At 44.2% G+C, this 16,012-nt stretch overlaps 1 protein-coding gene across 1 annotated transcript in view; it reads left to right on the forward strand.

Moving 5' to 3' along the window:
• Positions 1-16,012, forward strand: part of UMODL1 (uromodulin like 1) — a 47,877-nt gene that overhangs the window by 12,938 nt on the left and 18,927 nt on the right. The window contains exons 7-12 of the mRNA XM_032677905.1: positions 482-736; positions 2,211-2,323; positions 4,415-4,634; positions 8,120-8,257; positions 8,753-8,947; positions 12,456-12,568. Of these exons, the coding sequence (XP_032533796.1) occupies positions 482-736; positions 2,211-2,323; positions 4,415-4,634; positions 8,120-8,257; positions 8,753-8,947; positions 12,456-12,568 (1,034 nt within the window). The remainder of the gene's footprint in view (positions 1-481; positions 737-2,210; positions 2,324-4,414; positions 4,635-8,119; positions 8,258-8,752; positions 8,948-12,455; positions 12,569-16,012) is intronic.

Below are 16,012 nucleotides of genomic sequence, written 5' to 3' on the forward strand. Positions count from 1 at the left end.
CCTGTTGCTTGCACCTGTAGCTCACTGCCTGATTATTAGTGTTCCTAGACATTCAGTGGAGATTAGTTTGCCAGGAGAAATCGTGGCTGCCACATCCCTGGAAGTGTTCAAGGCCAGATTGGACGGGGCTTGGAACAACCTTGGATAGTGGAAGGTGTCCCTGCCCATGGCAGGGAGGTTGGAACTGGATGACCTTTAAGGTCCCTTCCAACCCAAACCATTCTAGGGTTCTATGAGTCAACACAAACAAATATAGCAAAGGGAACTGAAAAGAGTAAGCACCAAATTAACCACTCCAGTGGGATGGTTCATGGGTGAGGGGACCTGGTAGTGTGAGGGGGGCAGATTCTGCCCTGACCTAAAGAGGACCTTTACCCTATTGATTGTCAAAGTGCTTGTCTATAGTGGACTTAGAATAGCACAGTGCTTTAGAGGTGAAATGTTGCTTTTTCTGGGCTAACTCTTCCTGGGACTTCAGTAGATCCTTCTGCAGTGACAAACCACCGAATCTTCAGCGTTACCGGCAACAGTTTTGAAATGTCCTGGCATGTCACTTCTCCTCTGAACCACACTTTCCAAGTCCAAGTTTTCAAGGGCCAGGAGACTGTCCAAGACCTGAAGACAGAGGAAATGAAAATGAATGTGTCTCATCTGGAAGCAGGTGTGATGTATTCAGTCGAGGTCAGCTACGAAACCTGTGGAAAAACCATCATTTCCCGACAAAGTGTTAAAACAGGTAAAGAAACACCTTCAAATATGCACACATTTTAAGATATATTAAAATAGATATACAACTTAAAATATATTCCCTCTCTCCTTCCTTCTCTCTCCCTGAAGCTGCTCTCCATTCACCTGCAGTTCAGCAATGATCCATTTGGTCCTTGCTGAACAACACTTCCCATCATCATCACAATTCATCACTTTTTTTCCCAGCATTTATCCAAGCCAGACTATCAAACACTGGTTGATAAAGCAGTGCTGGAGCTGACTTAAACTATTACAGAGATCAGGCTAATCTAGAATTCTTCTGTTTTTTATTTCTTTGGTGCCTGGCACTGCATTCTGCTGCCACCCATCACCCATCAGGTCCCATTTTTCCTGGCTGATGCCTGTGGCCAGCGAGAAATCCAGTCAACTGGTTTGTCAAGGGCTCAGCTGAGCTAACAAAAGTGCCAGGAGGAAGGGCAGATTCAGCTGAATAAAGGATTAAAAGGAATAACAAGAGCTGAGTAAGAAAGCTTACAGACTGCCTGCCTGGTTTGGTTCAATTAACCAGCGATGGTGGCTTCCTGAGGCCCTAGTGTGTTGATCAAACGTAATTTTGCTTTTCCTTTGGCCTTAAATTATTTCCTAGGCCTTCATGCAAATAAAGAAATAAATCTCTCCCCATTTTTTTTTTTTTGAAGAGCAGGCAATGAAGTATTTATTACTGACCACAGTGAGACTGCTGCTGTTCATGTTTATCCATAAGAGCCTTCCCTTTGATCAGATGAGGGATGACTCCAGCTTGGGTCAGAAGGAAATTACTCCCTTTGTAGAGGGAAAGTAGGAGGTCTAGTGGTTATGAAAACAGAGGGCTGAACTTCAGAGTATGAAGCTGGAACCCTTGAGAAAAAGAAGTTTTCCAAAGATCAGTCCAAAGAGTAACAGCCTCAGATTGTTTATACAGGCTACAGCAGTTATAGATTCCTTGGCTCTTGGTTTTGGCTCCTGTGCTGCTTATGTTATCTATCAGGGATCACCAGAGAAGTGCCATGCACTGCTTTTTGTTGTATTTTCACTTTAGGAATATATATTTATTATCCACTCTGCCAAGACGAGGAAAATAAATAAAAACATTTTGATTGGTGGGCCAAAGATGAACTTACTGGCAATTTAACCCTGGATGTAATTTCAAGTCAGGAGTTATGTAGGGTCAGGTCCAGATATGAGTATACCCACATATAAAGGTATGTGTATACCCAGTTCTCATGCAGTAGCAATCAGGCACCTCAGTGTCTCTATGGGCCTGATGTAAGTGCATCTTCTCAATGTGTAGGAAGCTCGTAGCAGCCTTTTGCCTGTATTTTCTTTATTTGATACCAAACTCTCTCAATTTCATCCTCCCTTCTCCTTCCATCATCTGAGACTTTGCTCTGGGTACATCAGTTTTGACTGAATCCTTTCCTCTCCTGTTTTCTCAGTGTGTGTTTTAATGTTGTGTCCTACAGAGGCCCAGATATTTGATGTCACTCTGAGGATTCTCAACTACAACTTCACTGATGATTTCCATAATTCCAGCAGCTCAGCGTATGAAGAATTTTCAAGGCTGTTTCTTACAGAGGTAACATTAAAATATCTGTGGGCAATACATTTTTTTTTCCATTTAAAATTCATTTAGTCTACTAGAGGACTTTATGCCTGGCTGAAATATCCCTTGAAAATGATCATGCTGCTTCCTGTGACCTTTCTTTACAATTAAAACAAAATTCAACTGACTAGACAGATCAAGCCCTTGGCCTTGTTAGCAATGGAGCCAACGAGAATTTTCCCCTATGGAAGAGTAAAGGAATTATAAATGCAGGCATGCAACAGGATCTTGGATCTTTAGTTTGGCAATAAACTCACACTAAATTGACTTGAGGCTTTTTAATGGATTATTGAAATGACATTCCTGGCATTCATTTCAGCGCTATCATCTCAATAAATGTCTGACTGCTCTCAAAGCTCTTTCTTCTTTTAGGAAAAGTGGCTGGATCAGGCTTTCTCCTCCAGCCACGTTCACTACCTGCACACTTGTAGCCACTGTCCATGCTCAGGTGTAACCAGCCACAAACAAAACTTGAGTCATGAAGCCTATTACCAGCTCTCAGCTTCCCAAAAAGGGGGGGGAGTTTCAGATGGAGCAATCTCCTACAGTTTTGCTGCAGAGAACAGGGCCCATACAGAGGAATTGGGATCTCCATCCAAAACGAGACTTTCCCAAAACAAAGGGTGACTCATAAATATAAGTAAATTTATATCTGAGGAAAAAAAAAAACAAACACCAGTAATGGAGCTTTACTTTCAAAGGCAGCAGGGGAGAGGAGTTTGCTTATGAGAAACTGCAAGCTGAACCTCCTGACACGGTTTCATTTCCCACGGTTGCAAATTGTTCACTTTTGTTGTGTAGGAGGATTTTGGTGAGTGAATCTTCTCTGAGACTAATGCAGATCTAATTGGCATCATGGGGTTGTGAAGGAAAAGGAGCATTTCCCATCTGTGTTGTCTCTGCCTCCCTGGGTGTTTGGGAGCATAACATCCCCCTCTCACTTCCTCTCTCCTCTTTTTCTTGCCTCCCCACCCTGATGTGAGCTTAGCCCAGTCAAACAGCTTGTTTGTAGGAATTTTTTGGAGCAAACTCTGACTGAATGGGAATGAAGCTGTGCTGATTTATGGCTCTGCAATGCGTGCTCAAAGGCATGCTTTGAGGTGTATGAAGGAATAAAGGCTCAAGCAAGGAGCTGCCTTCTAGAGGTGTAAGGAAGAACTTCCAATTCCTGCACAGCTCAGATACTGACAGCAGTGTGCCAGCCTTATTGTTCAGAGCAATGCCATTTGTTCAGCTGATGTGACTGCTCACCAGGCTGGTAATTAACCATGGTGTAATTGTGATATTGCCTTGAGGCTGGGCTGTCTCAAACATACTTTATTGAAGTTATCCACCCCCATTTTTCTTGTCTCTCACCCTGAGATTTCTTTATTATTGGACTCAGCTGCAGGATGAATTTGAACTGGTGAGTTCCAAATAATCCCTAGGAACTATATCTATGCCCACGCTGGTAAATGAAATATTTCCTGAGCCATTCTCTGGCACTAACCCTAACTGGCACAAGCTAGCCTGCATCCATGCAATTGGGTCTCCCAAAACACAGTGGTCACATTGGGATTGCCTGTCGGGACTGGCCCCAGGGCCATGGTAAAAGACAAACCCTCCCTGGGGGACTCCTAGCTGGTAGTAGTCAAAATCAAGCCAGATACTGGTCAAGCCACAGTGGACATGATCCAATTCCAGAGTCTGGGAGTGCAGAGGTGAGTATACAGGACAAAACACTTACATGACATACAGAGCTAACATGAGCTGGGCCAGTTCTGCTCTGGCCCAGGCAAACAGTACTAGGAGCAAACCTTCTCCCTTGAGCCAAAATGAAGTTTGGTTTGTAAGACCAGTGGTCAGGTGGTTACCATTTTCAAAGGGTGCACCAAGGAGACTCACATTACTTTGGGCCTCAATAATCTCTGAAAAATAAGATTTCTGAAATGCTTTGGTACTTGTTTTACAACATTTTCTATGTTGTGCATACATAAATCTTTAAAAATGTAGCACCCTAGTTCAGTTTTAAAGGAGTTTTCCTGTTGGCTTCCTAATTGTCGATGCTTCTCTCCCTTTGCTCAGCTTGAACATTCATTTCCACCCGACATTTCTGCTTTACACAAATCTGGGAAGCTGAAATTGCAGATTGAATCCCTGCAGGCTGGAAGTGTCATTGTGAGGCTCAGAATCACTGTGCAGGATCCTGAGTTTCCAGTCAATACCTCCACATTTGCCCTAGTGCTTTCCTACCTGCACAACAGTTCCATGATTTTGGTGGATCAGCAAAACACCACAGTAGGAGGTAATTTTTATTATTATTATTTTTCCAAAGAAGAAAACAGGGTTTTTGTTTTGATCACACAATCATCAGTATTCTTCAGAAAATGTGCTTTATAGGGAGACAAAATATGTGGTTTGTTGGAGGGAAAACCATGATGTGAGAGCTCCTCCATGAGCTTTATCCATAAGCCTGGAAGGGTCAGGCAAAGGAGTATTGGCTGTCCCCAGGTACCTGCAGGCACTGCTTCCCTCCAGTGTTTTTAAGGAGTTGAGCCCTTTGTTTCCCTATTTATTTTCCTCCCTCTCCTCTCTGCCCCAAGTTGGAAGTTTGCCATATCTTTCTCATGCTGAATTGCAGATAGGATTACTGTGGAATATTTGCAGCCTTTGGATACACATGCCCTCTAGACAGTTCTGTGCTTCAAGACTGTGGGGCTGCGTTTGGGCCAGGATTTAAGAAAAGAAATCTAACATCTTCACTCTGGAAACCCAGCCAGAGAAATTCCCAAATGTCCTTCCTGTAAATAGGGCTAAAGAAACACACATGGAATTTATGGTAAACGAGGCCTTTGTTTGATCTTCAGTAATCACCATTTTTATCTTCAAAGGACTAAGTTCTGGCTTCAGGTTTCCCAGCTGGCAGAGACAACCAGAGTTCAGAAAGTTGCCAAAGCCAACAGAATAAGTTATTCTTCTCTCTCAGTGTGCTGATCCCTTAAAAGCTTATTTACTGTGAGCAGGGAAAACTCCTTCTGGAGTCTTGAAGATGCAGAGCGCATGGAGGTTAAGGAGAACAGGACAGGAAAAAACCAGTAGAGACAAGTTGCACCCAAAGGCCACAGATATCACAGTGGCAGCAGATACTGAATTGCAAGATGCTGATGTGTGCCAAAATACTTTACAACTGTTATTGATCCTGGGACTGAGAGAGTGTGGAGGAGGAAGGCAATAGCTCTGGACTGTCACTTGGATTGCAGAAAACCAGGTGGCTTCCAGTAGCACCACTCTCATCCAGGAGCATGGCCAACTCCTCCACTCCTCTTTAGGGGCAGAGAAAAGGGGTTTATTTCTTAGCTCTGCCCAAAGGAGTATTTGTTTGACATGAGTTTCCTAAGTCAAATGTAGAAAATAAGGAGTGAAGAACATGAAAGACAGATTTGTATAATGGGATGTTTTTTGCTTCCTGACCCTTGAGAGCCCCAGGATGTGACCTTTGACAGTAAACCCAGTAATCCCACACGGGGATCCTCTGTGGAGCCTGGCCACCACAAGGCTTTGTGCTTGGTTTAGTGACAGTGAGTTCAACCGTGAAAAGCTGGGATGAGAAGTCAGAAGGGACAGCACAACTGAAGGGAGTGGAGGAATTGCATCTCTCTTTGAAGATGCATAAATTATTAAGTTTATTGCCATGATGAATAGAGACAATAAAATCTGTTGTGTGAGGCACGGTAAGAAAAGAGAAAGGGATGTGTGGTGAGTCAGGCCCAATATCACATCCTCAGTAGCAGCCAGGAGCCAATTCCTGGAGAAGTGTAAGAGTACAGCAAGTGAAGGTGATGCCTCTCACCAATACTCTCTGACCCACCAACTGTTTTCAGCTCAAGGACTCCCTGAATCCAAAATGATTCCTTTGTGTTTCTTCTCCAATGTGTTTCCTGTGAAATCATGCAGGCTTTTAGCACCTGCAACATCATTAGGCAAGGAATGTCACAGATTTTTACCCGTTGCGTGTGTCCCTTACAAGTATAATGAGTAATCACAGTGAACACAAAGGTGGGGTTTTTTATAATTTTCAGAGCAGGACTGTTGGCTGAGGGGGGTGTGTGTGGGGAAGTGCCAAATGGGGAGGGCCAGAGAGATGCCAAGAGAGCAGAAAGAGAGCACAAAGCACACCTTGGCTGAGATGTGATGGTTATAGAGGAAAAAAACTCTGTGTGTGTGTACATGCCCAAGTGATGTACCAGTGCCAGTGAGCACTGAGACGGGAACATAAGTGATTTGGGCTGATGCATGATTGAGTGTGGCCATCAGAGGTGAAGGAATTTGCTTAAAAAGCCATGCTAAGTGAGGAGAAAGGAAATCCTCAGAGACAATGGAGCCAGTGAATGTAAGTTATTTGGCAATTAGCACGGGAGCATCTCTCCGATGGTGTGTGAAGCCATCAGGAGTCGCAATTACTTCACAGCACAGTAAGGAATTAATGAGAGCACTTTCATTGCTGGTGTTTAGTCAATCCTGCACTTTTCTGCCTTCCCTCTAAGTGGCTTAGACTGTAATATAATAAGCAGATGCTGGCCACAGGTACATGAAGTTGTCTGATGGAGGCTATCATGGACACAAGAATTAGCTAATGACAAAGAAAGGAAAAAGAACTGAAGTATTATCTGGAAGGAAGTAAAAGGGGAAGGTTGTCTGCAAGCAGAAAGAGGAGTGCATGTATGTGCATGCACACAGACTGGGGCATTCCTTTGTTTAGGACAAATAATCATAGTCATTAATCTCTGCCTGTTTGCAGAACAAGCATTTATGCTAATGTGTTGTTCAAAACAATTTTCTGCCTCTGATTAGAATTATTTGTCCCAAGACACAGTTTTCAGTCTGGTTTGCTGCTCTCCCTCTCTCACAGCCCTGAGGCAGGGAAGGTGTATCCATGAGGGAGTGCACACAGGGAAGGCTCATGTGGGATTCACTGACATTATTCATGTCCAAAGCACTAACTCAGCCTTTGCAGGTTTGCTGGAACAGGGTGTGAAAAGCAATACAAGACTCCAGATATAAATCCCTTCAGAGTGAAGAGACAGCATTAAAATAGGTCTATAATTGCATGAAAGAAGCATCTCTAACTGATTCAGAGCAGCTGAAACCAGACATAAGGGACACCCTGAGAGCATATTCATGCATTGATGAAACAGAAGCTATCTTCTGAGACTATCAGAAAGAGGGTCACAGTTTTACAGTATTACATTTGAGAAGAAATCCTGTATAGAAAGAGATTTTGCCCTTAACTCTTCCTTTGTTAAGAATTGAAGAGTGCTTCCCGTGGGAGTTACTTGCATTTACTTTTTATTTTATGTGGAAGATTATTTGGATTAAGTCTCTGTTTAATGTTCACTAGCTACTAGTAGCTAATGGTAACAGATCTATTAATTTCCTGATGTATCTGGAGGTACTGTACACAGAACTTGGTACAGTGTGTGCTTTTGATATGGCTATAGCACAAACCTGCAGTATTTTTTGTCATTTCAAGTAAGTTTTTACTTCTAAAAATAATTATTAAAGAAGTCTTTACACAGAGAAAATATTTGTCAGAGTACAAGAACAAAACATTTATATCTGAGAGGATAACCATGCAGATAGTATTTTGCATCACTCAGCCTGGCTGACAGATAAATGATGGAAAAGGAAGACCACAATAATAAGCTGAAAAAGGACTACTTTATGATTATTTTTATCTTAATGCAGCCAGAAGGGAGGCTTTCTGACCCATGTTCTTGTTTTGATCTACAGACTGGGATGAATGTGCTTCTCACACCGAGAACGACTGCTCTGTGTTTGCAGAGTGTATCAATTTGATGGGCTCCTACATGTGCAGATGCAAGACAGCCATGGATACCAATCCATCCAGGCCTGGAAGGAACTGTGAGGGTGAGCAAAAGAGTGGCATGTAGTTTTTCTTTGCTATGAAATGCTGGAATAAGTTGTAGGGTTTTACCTCTTCTTTTATGCCATCTGTTCATGTAATTGCACCTTTGCAGTCTCTGGCTGAAAGACTGTATCTGATCTGACTCTGAACCTTATATATTTCTCTTCAGATGAAATCTCTCTGAAATAACTGACTGATGAGCAATAAGGAGTAATTTTTCCTCTTTTGATGTGTCTGTGGCTAATTTCCTTCCACTGTAAAGGTCCATGGCCTGGCAAGCAGAGACTCAGGAATCAAACCTGCCTCTCTGTGTAGTCACAAAGAAGATTCAGCCCTATAAAACCCACATATGCTACAGGGTGATAATGAATAGCCAAGACCTGTTTCTGCAATGTTCTAACATGTGGTTGAGGGGCCTTGGTACCATTTTCAGGTGAGACCCTGGTGCCTCCTCTTCCAGTCTGAGGTCCCATTTAAACGTGTTTCCTGTGTCGTAGGTGAGATTGTGGATCCTCTGGCTGAAACAATGGCTCCTGAAACAAGAAACAGCACAGAGTTTGCTCCTGAAGAAGGAAGCCCTGCAGGCCTTGCATCTCCTGCTTCCACTGAGACAGCGGCCTCTTTGCTGCCCCTGGGTGACAAACAAGTGTCCCACAGTCCCACCAGTGCTCCTTCAGCCCCTTGGAATAGAGGTCTGGCAGCACAGATGGGCTTTGACAGCCCCAAAGCCACAGGGACCACAACCAGCAAGGCACTGGCTCTGAGCACAGAGAGTCAGGGAGCCACAAGTTCATGGCAGCAAAACTCCCTGGAAAAGGCTTCTCCTGGAGCACCACAGCCAGAGGCTGCTCTCACAGACATTCCCACGGGCACAGCTGGGCAGGAGCGACTCAGCTCCCCACTGCTGGCATTTCCAAATCAAACAGCCTCTGCTACCACCAGAATTCCTGGTGTGCCCCAGGCCAGCTCTCGAGGTGGCCCTGGCACAGCTCTGCCGGCCACAGGGAATGCTGGTGTTCCCACCCTCAACGCCACTCTCGGAGCAGATGTGGAGGTGGGAAGAGAGAACAGCTCTTGGTCCCAGGAATACACTGGATCCCTGGGGTCTCCAGCTTTTCCAGGTGCCTCTGCAGCTCCCAGCCTGATGCCAGGCCCAGCCATGGATCACAGTGAGTATGGTGGGGATCTACAGGCACGGTAATTCAGCGGTGTGAGAAGCAAAGCCTCACTCAGAGTCAGCAAAGTTGCACAGCTGGAATCAGAGCTCTGGGGTGAAGGCATCTGAAACTAGTTTTTCAGTGTCAAAATTGTTTTCCTGCAGGAGCTGGCACTTTTTTTTCTAAATCAGCTTCTCAAAATGATTTCTCTTCCGGGCAATTTGGCAGTTGGTTTTATTTGTGTTGCTTTTCTTCATCTCAAAGAGGAGGAAGCACATAATAGAGGAGGAAGCACAAATAGGAGGAAGCACTCAGGATGCGCTGAACGTGGCTCATCACAGCATTTGCTGCTTGTCCTTTTGCCACACATCTTGGTTTCTCCTGCATCCTCTGGCACCAGGGCACTGCAGCAGCAGCTGCCTATAGAGTTAACTTAGAGAGAGCCAGGGAGGCAAACGACCTGCCTTCCTATTCCTCTCACCAGAGGATGATGAGTCAGAGTCCCCCATAAATCCCCTGTGAGGCAGGAGCTGCCTGGAAACCTGTGAGATGTTTTTTCAAGAGCTGTAACTGAGAATAACAAGGCTGTCGGGTAGGGCTTAATCTGTTTGGGTTTGGGCAGATGTGTTGCAGCTAATTAGGGGATTTTTCTGTTGGTCGGGGCTGAATCATATTTCAAAGTTACAGTCAGACTTGGTCTTTAAAATCACAGCTTTTTTGGGGATAGGAATGCTGCTGTCTCTGCCTATCACTAAATGTATTTTCTTCTGTAGTGTGTTACTATTCAGTAGCTATTTCAAATTTTTTCTGCTTGTCTTTATTCTCTCTCTGTGCCCTCCTCATCTCTCTGATCCCAAACCACACTCACCTCTTCTCTTTCCTCTCTCCCTCTCCTATGATCTTCTGTTTCTGGTGGTCTCCCCTCATCCAGCCCTGCTTCTAGTTCTCCCTCGTTCCTTTCTCCCTGGAAAACCACTTTTTCAGCCATGTAAGGCCAGTTCTGCTGCTTCTCCAGCCTCTCCTACCCCCAGCCCTGCTCACCAGTGCCAGGGTGTCCATTCCTGCCACCCTGCCATGCTCTGGGCAGCCCTGCCAATGCCCTGCTCAGCTTCTGTCTTCTCTCTTTCTTGGCTCTGCTTGGTATGGATGAAACCTGGAAGAAAGATGGACAAATACTTGATTTGGGACCTCAGTGGTCAAATAGAGGAAACAGATAATTTTGGGCTGAAAAACATGTTATGCTGAACTGAAAACCTTCACTTACAGCTTCGCTTTGTCTTCCCCTGCCCCCTTTCAATGTAGGGATGAGTAAAACAATGGGAGGTTTTGTTTGTTTTTAATGAAAACAAATTTTTTTTTTATATCAAAGTATCTAATTTTAACCGACCAAAAAAATAGAGGTAATTTTTTTTCAGCTGGAAAAGAAATTGAAGAATTCTACACAAGTTCAGTTTATAAAAAAATTGTTCTCTTTTCCCTGAATCAAATATTCAGCCAAGGGCCTTTGCTGGTAATACAGCTTGTGAAGGGATTATGCCTGAGGAACAAGAACAAGAACCACCATGGTGGCATCTCACTAGCCTGGGGCAGGAGTTTAGAGGGCAAAAATCCATGTTTGGTGGAGTTTAATATGTAGCTCCTCCTTGTGGCATCATCTCTGACCTGGAGGCTCAACCTCAGCCAACTCTTCATAGTCTGTCATGTCTTTTAAATACTGATTTTTTTATTTTTTTAATTTGAGAATTGTTCAGAACATTTTCCCCTCTCACCTGAGATAACTGAATATGATTCACCCCTCAAATCCCTATGTTCATCTGACAGGACACAAGGCACAGCAAAAAGCAAGCCCAAAATCTTGGATCAGACTGGTGGTGGAGGGGGCTCCTTCAGGATCAGAAGTATGCTGGGATAAAAGAAGCCTCCTTCAGTGGCTTCCTTCAAGCAGGCATTTCTCCTCTCCCCTGCAAAGCTTTACTTGATTACTATTTCTTTTTTTTTCCAGATCCTGTCCCAGTTCACATGATTTTTATCCCAATGTGACTAGAACCAACTTTGCTGTAAAGTGGCCCACAGAGTTTATGCAGAGCCCTGCTTTACAATTCTTGCTGTTTCAAAAATACGAGAGACTAAAACTCAGTACAGGAGTCTGACAGTCTCAGAGCTGGCACCTGGTGCCTTACACACTGTAGAAATGCAGATGGGTGTGTGTAGGGAGCTGCTACACCAGGGAGCAAAGACTTGTAACTTGATTCACAAACAACTTTAAACTGAATCAGATAATAGAATCCCTGAGGTTTTTGGTGAAGACTATCCCATATTTTTATATACCATTGTAACATTAGGTCTTGGTATGCCAGGGGTGATGACCTGTCAGCAGCTGGGAGGCAGAGGGAAGACGAGCTGCTGGCAGTGGTCACAGTGTTGAGTGATGGCAGTCAACTTGCCTGGCAAGCCACTGAAAGGATGCCAAGGGTACAAACCCTGTCTTGAGGAGCCCTTTTATCTGACCTCTGATCACCTCCAGTATCTGTGGTAATGATGCCTAACCCAGAGAAACTGGGAAAACCAGCAATATCAGGAAATAAGCTAAAATGTTTGAGACTACCTTAATGTGATGGGACTTCAGGGGGAAAGAATACACCCTGTTGGGATTCATCTTATCCCACCACAGCTGTCTAAAGTGTAGATGTCCAACCTCAGGCAGCTGCCCAGCCTTCCTCTGAGGCTGCAGGGAGGACCTTGGTGCTTGCAGTGGTTTGCCCTCTGGAGGGACTGGTGGGACAGCTAACTGAGCAACCCAGACAGAGCTGGCAGAAATAAGTCTTACAGGAGGTCAGTGCCCTTCTTGGGGCTCAGACAGGGCAGACTAAGGTGCTGGATGACTTACATATAGACTTTTGGATACCTTTCAAGCTTTCTGCTGTTAGGAGTTGATGCATACAGATATCCAGGTGGCCCGGCATGCTGGAGACTGTCCCACCCCTGTCCACGGGCTACAGTCCATAGAACATGAATTTAAACTTTTTTTTTTCTTACTTTGCAGATGTCCAGAAGCTTAGTGGCACAGTTCGGATAACAAATGTGAAATACTCCCCAGGCTTTAGCAATACCAGCAGTGAGGAATATCAAACCTTTGCACAGCTCTTTGTTGATGAAGTAAGTGGCTTATAAGGATGTGACCTGTTACCAGTCTCAAAGAAACCACGTGTATGGTCTTTCTCCCAAGAAGGCTCGTGTGTGTCCCTTGGCACAGCTGTAAGGTCTGAATTCCCCCAGCTGTCTGAGACTGCAGGATGAGTGTACAGCTGTCTTTTAGAGGGAGATAAGGGTTTGGGGTTTCTCTGGTGCCTTCATATCCTCTGCTTCTCATACCCAGTTGTACTGGATTATTGATTTCCTCCAGGGGTGTGGTGAAAAGTTAATGGAACTTGCAAAGAGCTCTGCTACCTTTGCCCTGCACAGCAGTAGATTAATTAACTGTATGATTGCTATTACCCTTTGTTATAGTACCTCAAGGCTGACAGTTCTTATAATCATCCTTGTTTTTGTAGCCCCATATCTGGAAAGGGAAAGGTTTCTTGTCGTCACCTCTGCCCTGAGTTCTGATTAGAGTGCAGGATATCAAAGCACATTGTGATATTCTCTGCACATTTAACATTCTCAGAATTCTCAGGCATTGCCTTTGACAGTATCACTCTTCTAATTTTGTAGGGAATTTATCAGAAGTTTTGTTCCTTTGGTGCTCACTCAGACACGCCCGTGCCTGAAAAAACCTCTGCGCTGCTTTATTGCCTTCCTTATCTCCCCTTTACTGTCCGTTTATTCAGAGGCCTTGATAACTGTGGTGACAAATCCACCGCTGATAATTGTATGAATTTCAAACCCTGCTGAGGCCTCCCTAAACTCACCGTGTGCAGAGTCACAGCCTGGCACTGAGACACAGCTGAACGCAGCGGGTGCACCGACGGCAGCACGTGTTGGGGCAGAGGTCAGGCCAGCGTGGGGTCAGAGACAACTGCAAGGAGGGAAAAGGGTGGTCCATTGATCTGTGCATGATGTTGTCTTCTTGGATATCAAATCAGCTTCCCAGTGGCCGTTGCTGGTTTGCACCTTTCTGGATGTGTTAGCCCAGCGCAGCTTTCACGGAGCTGCTCCGGCCCCGAGCTGTCACATCAGGAAAACAGTGAAAAAAGCAGAGTGACGTGATTAGCAAAGTGAAAACGGAGCAATTCTCCACTGATCTCGCTCTCATTCAGCATCACATTCTGCCCTGGGGCTATTTCAGAACAGCATAGTGTTGAAATGGACTAAAATTAATATATTTTCTTCATTCGGTCAGATACTTTAATCCAGAAAATCACAGCTACAAGTATGCTTGGAAAAATCGTAAAATGATGGCATAAAGGAACAAAAGTAAGTTTTGTGTCAGTTTTACCTGGTTCTCAAGTGCTCAGGCAGAAAATGACTGCTTGTGATTATGAGGAACTAATTCCTTTTTCCAGAGCTCCAGTTTTGTGGATCAGCTGGCGAGATGTGTTAGTGCTGATTCCTTCCCACCTCTGAGCCACTCTATATAGTCTGTAGTTGCATAGCTACTGGATATGGCAAAAAATATTATAGCAAAATAAAATCACAGCAAAATAATAATACAGTGAAATAATATTACAAATGTTGCATTTTTAGAAGCCAAAGGAAATGAAGTTTAGGAGACCAGAAAGATCTGCAGATTTTCTTTTCAGGTTATGAGAACCAGAAATGGATCCTTTAAAGTGAATTAAGAAAGTTCTATGGGTTTTAAAAGCACTATCAGGTTCCAGTTAAATACACTTTGCCCGAGATGTTTTTTAAAACCTCTTTGGAATCACTATCTACAATTCAGAGGATTTATAAATCCTAATGTGTATAATGTTCTTTAGCCCCAGCACTTAAGTGCCATGTGGTTAAATTGGCAGCACAGCAAATGGAAATATCATCCTTTAAATAATGTGTAGATCAGAAGGAGGAAAAAATTTGATGGGACAACTTGCACTGTCATTGTCCAGGGTAGTTTCACCATCGTCCTTGCAATGCAACTGAAAACCAACATAGCTGAGGGTGAGGGAGTGTTCTAATCTTCTTGGGGTGTGCTCAGCCTGTCTTTGAAAAGAGCCAGGAAGAATATCATGGCACTAGGGCTTGTCCTCAAGTAAATGGATCAGGAAAAACAAAAGGTTTGAATTGAAAATGCATTCACTGAGGTGCATTAAATTTCTCAGTGGCTGCTGACATTTTCCCTGGACCTGTGGATGGGTGCTCCCAGAAAACCCACCAAACATGCCACAGCCATCCCTGGGGTAAGCCTGGTTGCCTGGGTCTGCCACTTCCCTTTTCCTAAAAAAAAAAAAATAAAAAAATATAAAAATTGGCCTTTTCCATCCTGTTAAATTGGGTTTAGTGTGGCTTCCACCTGGCCCTGAAAACGGACTTTACCTGCTCCTGTTCTTCTTGCCTGAGAAAGGGAGCTGGTGTTAATTTTGCTCATGTTCTCTCCCTTTTTTGTGACTCTTCTGGCATTCTGATTTCTCCTGCTCTGCCACTGCTCAGGTTTCCTTTATGTGCTACAGAAATTGTAGATACAATGACAGACTCAAAGATAATTTGTCTCATGAGAAAAGCCCATGCCCAAGGGTACTGAATATTTCTTTCCAAAAACTTCTCTTTTTTTCCTCTTTTCTTCTAGCCCTCCTTCATCAAGCATTGTTTTGATAACCCAGGGTGTGGTACCTGTTGTGAAATCCTGAAGCCTTTTGCATAAAGCGTTTTGTAGTGTCACCTAGTGGCTAAACACAAGCACAGTGAATGTCCCCTGACACTGAAAGCTGCAAGATCTGCTTTGGGAGGAAAAATAGGAATAAGGACAGAAACAAAACAAACTCTAGAGATTCAGTCATATGAGGAGAGGCTGAGGCAGCTGGGGGTGTTTAGCCTGGCGAAAAGGAGGCTCAGGGGGGATCTTCTCACTCTCTATGACTCCCTGAAGAGAGGTTGGAGCCTGGTGGAAGTGCGGCTCTGCTCCCAGGAAACACTGATAGTACGAGTGGAAATGACCTCAAGCTGTGCCAGGGGAGGTTCGAGTTGGACATAAGGAAGAATTTGTTCGCTGAAAGGGTTATTAAGCACTGGAATGGGCTGCCCAGGGAGATGGTGGAGTCCCTGTTGCTGGAGATGTTCAAGAAACTGGGTGTGGCACTCAGTGCTCTGGTCTAGTTGACAAGCTGGGGATTGATCAAAGGTTGGACTCAGTCTTGGAGCTCTTTTCCAACCTAAATAATTCTGTGATTCTGTGAAAAGGAAGAACTGAAAAAATAAAATTTTCAGGATAGATAAGGAAAGAGGATGAAATCAGGGTGGGCTAAGAGGATGTCACAGGTGTTTGTATTCAGTGTCCAGAAGTTCAGACAAAAACTATGAAAGATGAAAACTTAGGGATGACCTCCAACTTTTCAGTACCTGCTTGTGAAACAGCAGAAAGAGAGAGGAGAAGGGGCCCAAAGCCCCCAGCTTGGTGAAATGGGAGATTTTGGGTCTGACAAGGACAACCTACGGTCTGCCCAGGTTTTA

Source organism: Chiroxiphia lanceolata, chromosome 2 (assembly GCF_009829145.1).
Source record: "Chiroxiphia lanceolata isolate bChiLan1 chromosome 2, bChiLan1.pri, whole genome shotgun sequence".
Classification (NCBI taxonomy): Eukaryota; Metazoa; Chordata; class Aves; order Passeriformes; family Pipridae; genus Chiroxiphia; species Chiroxiphia lanceolata.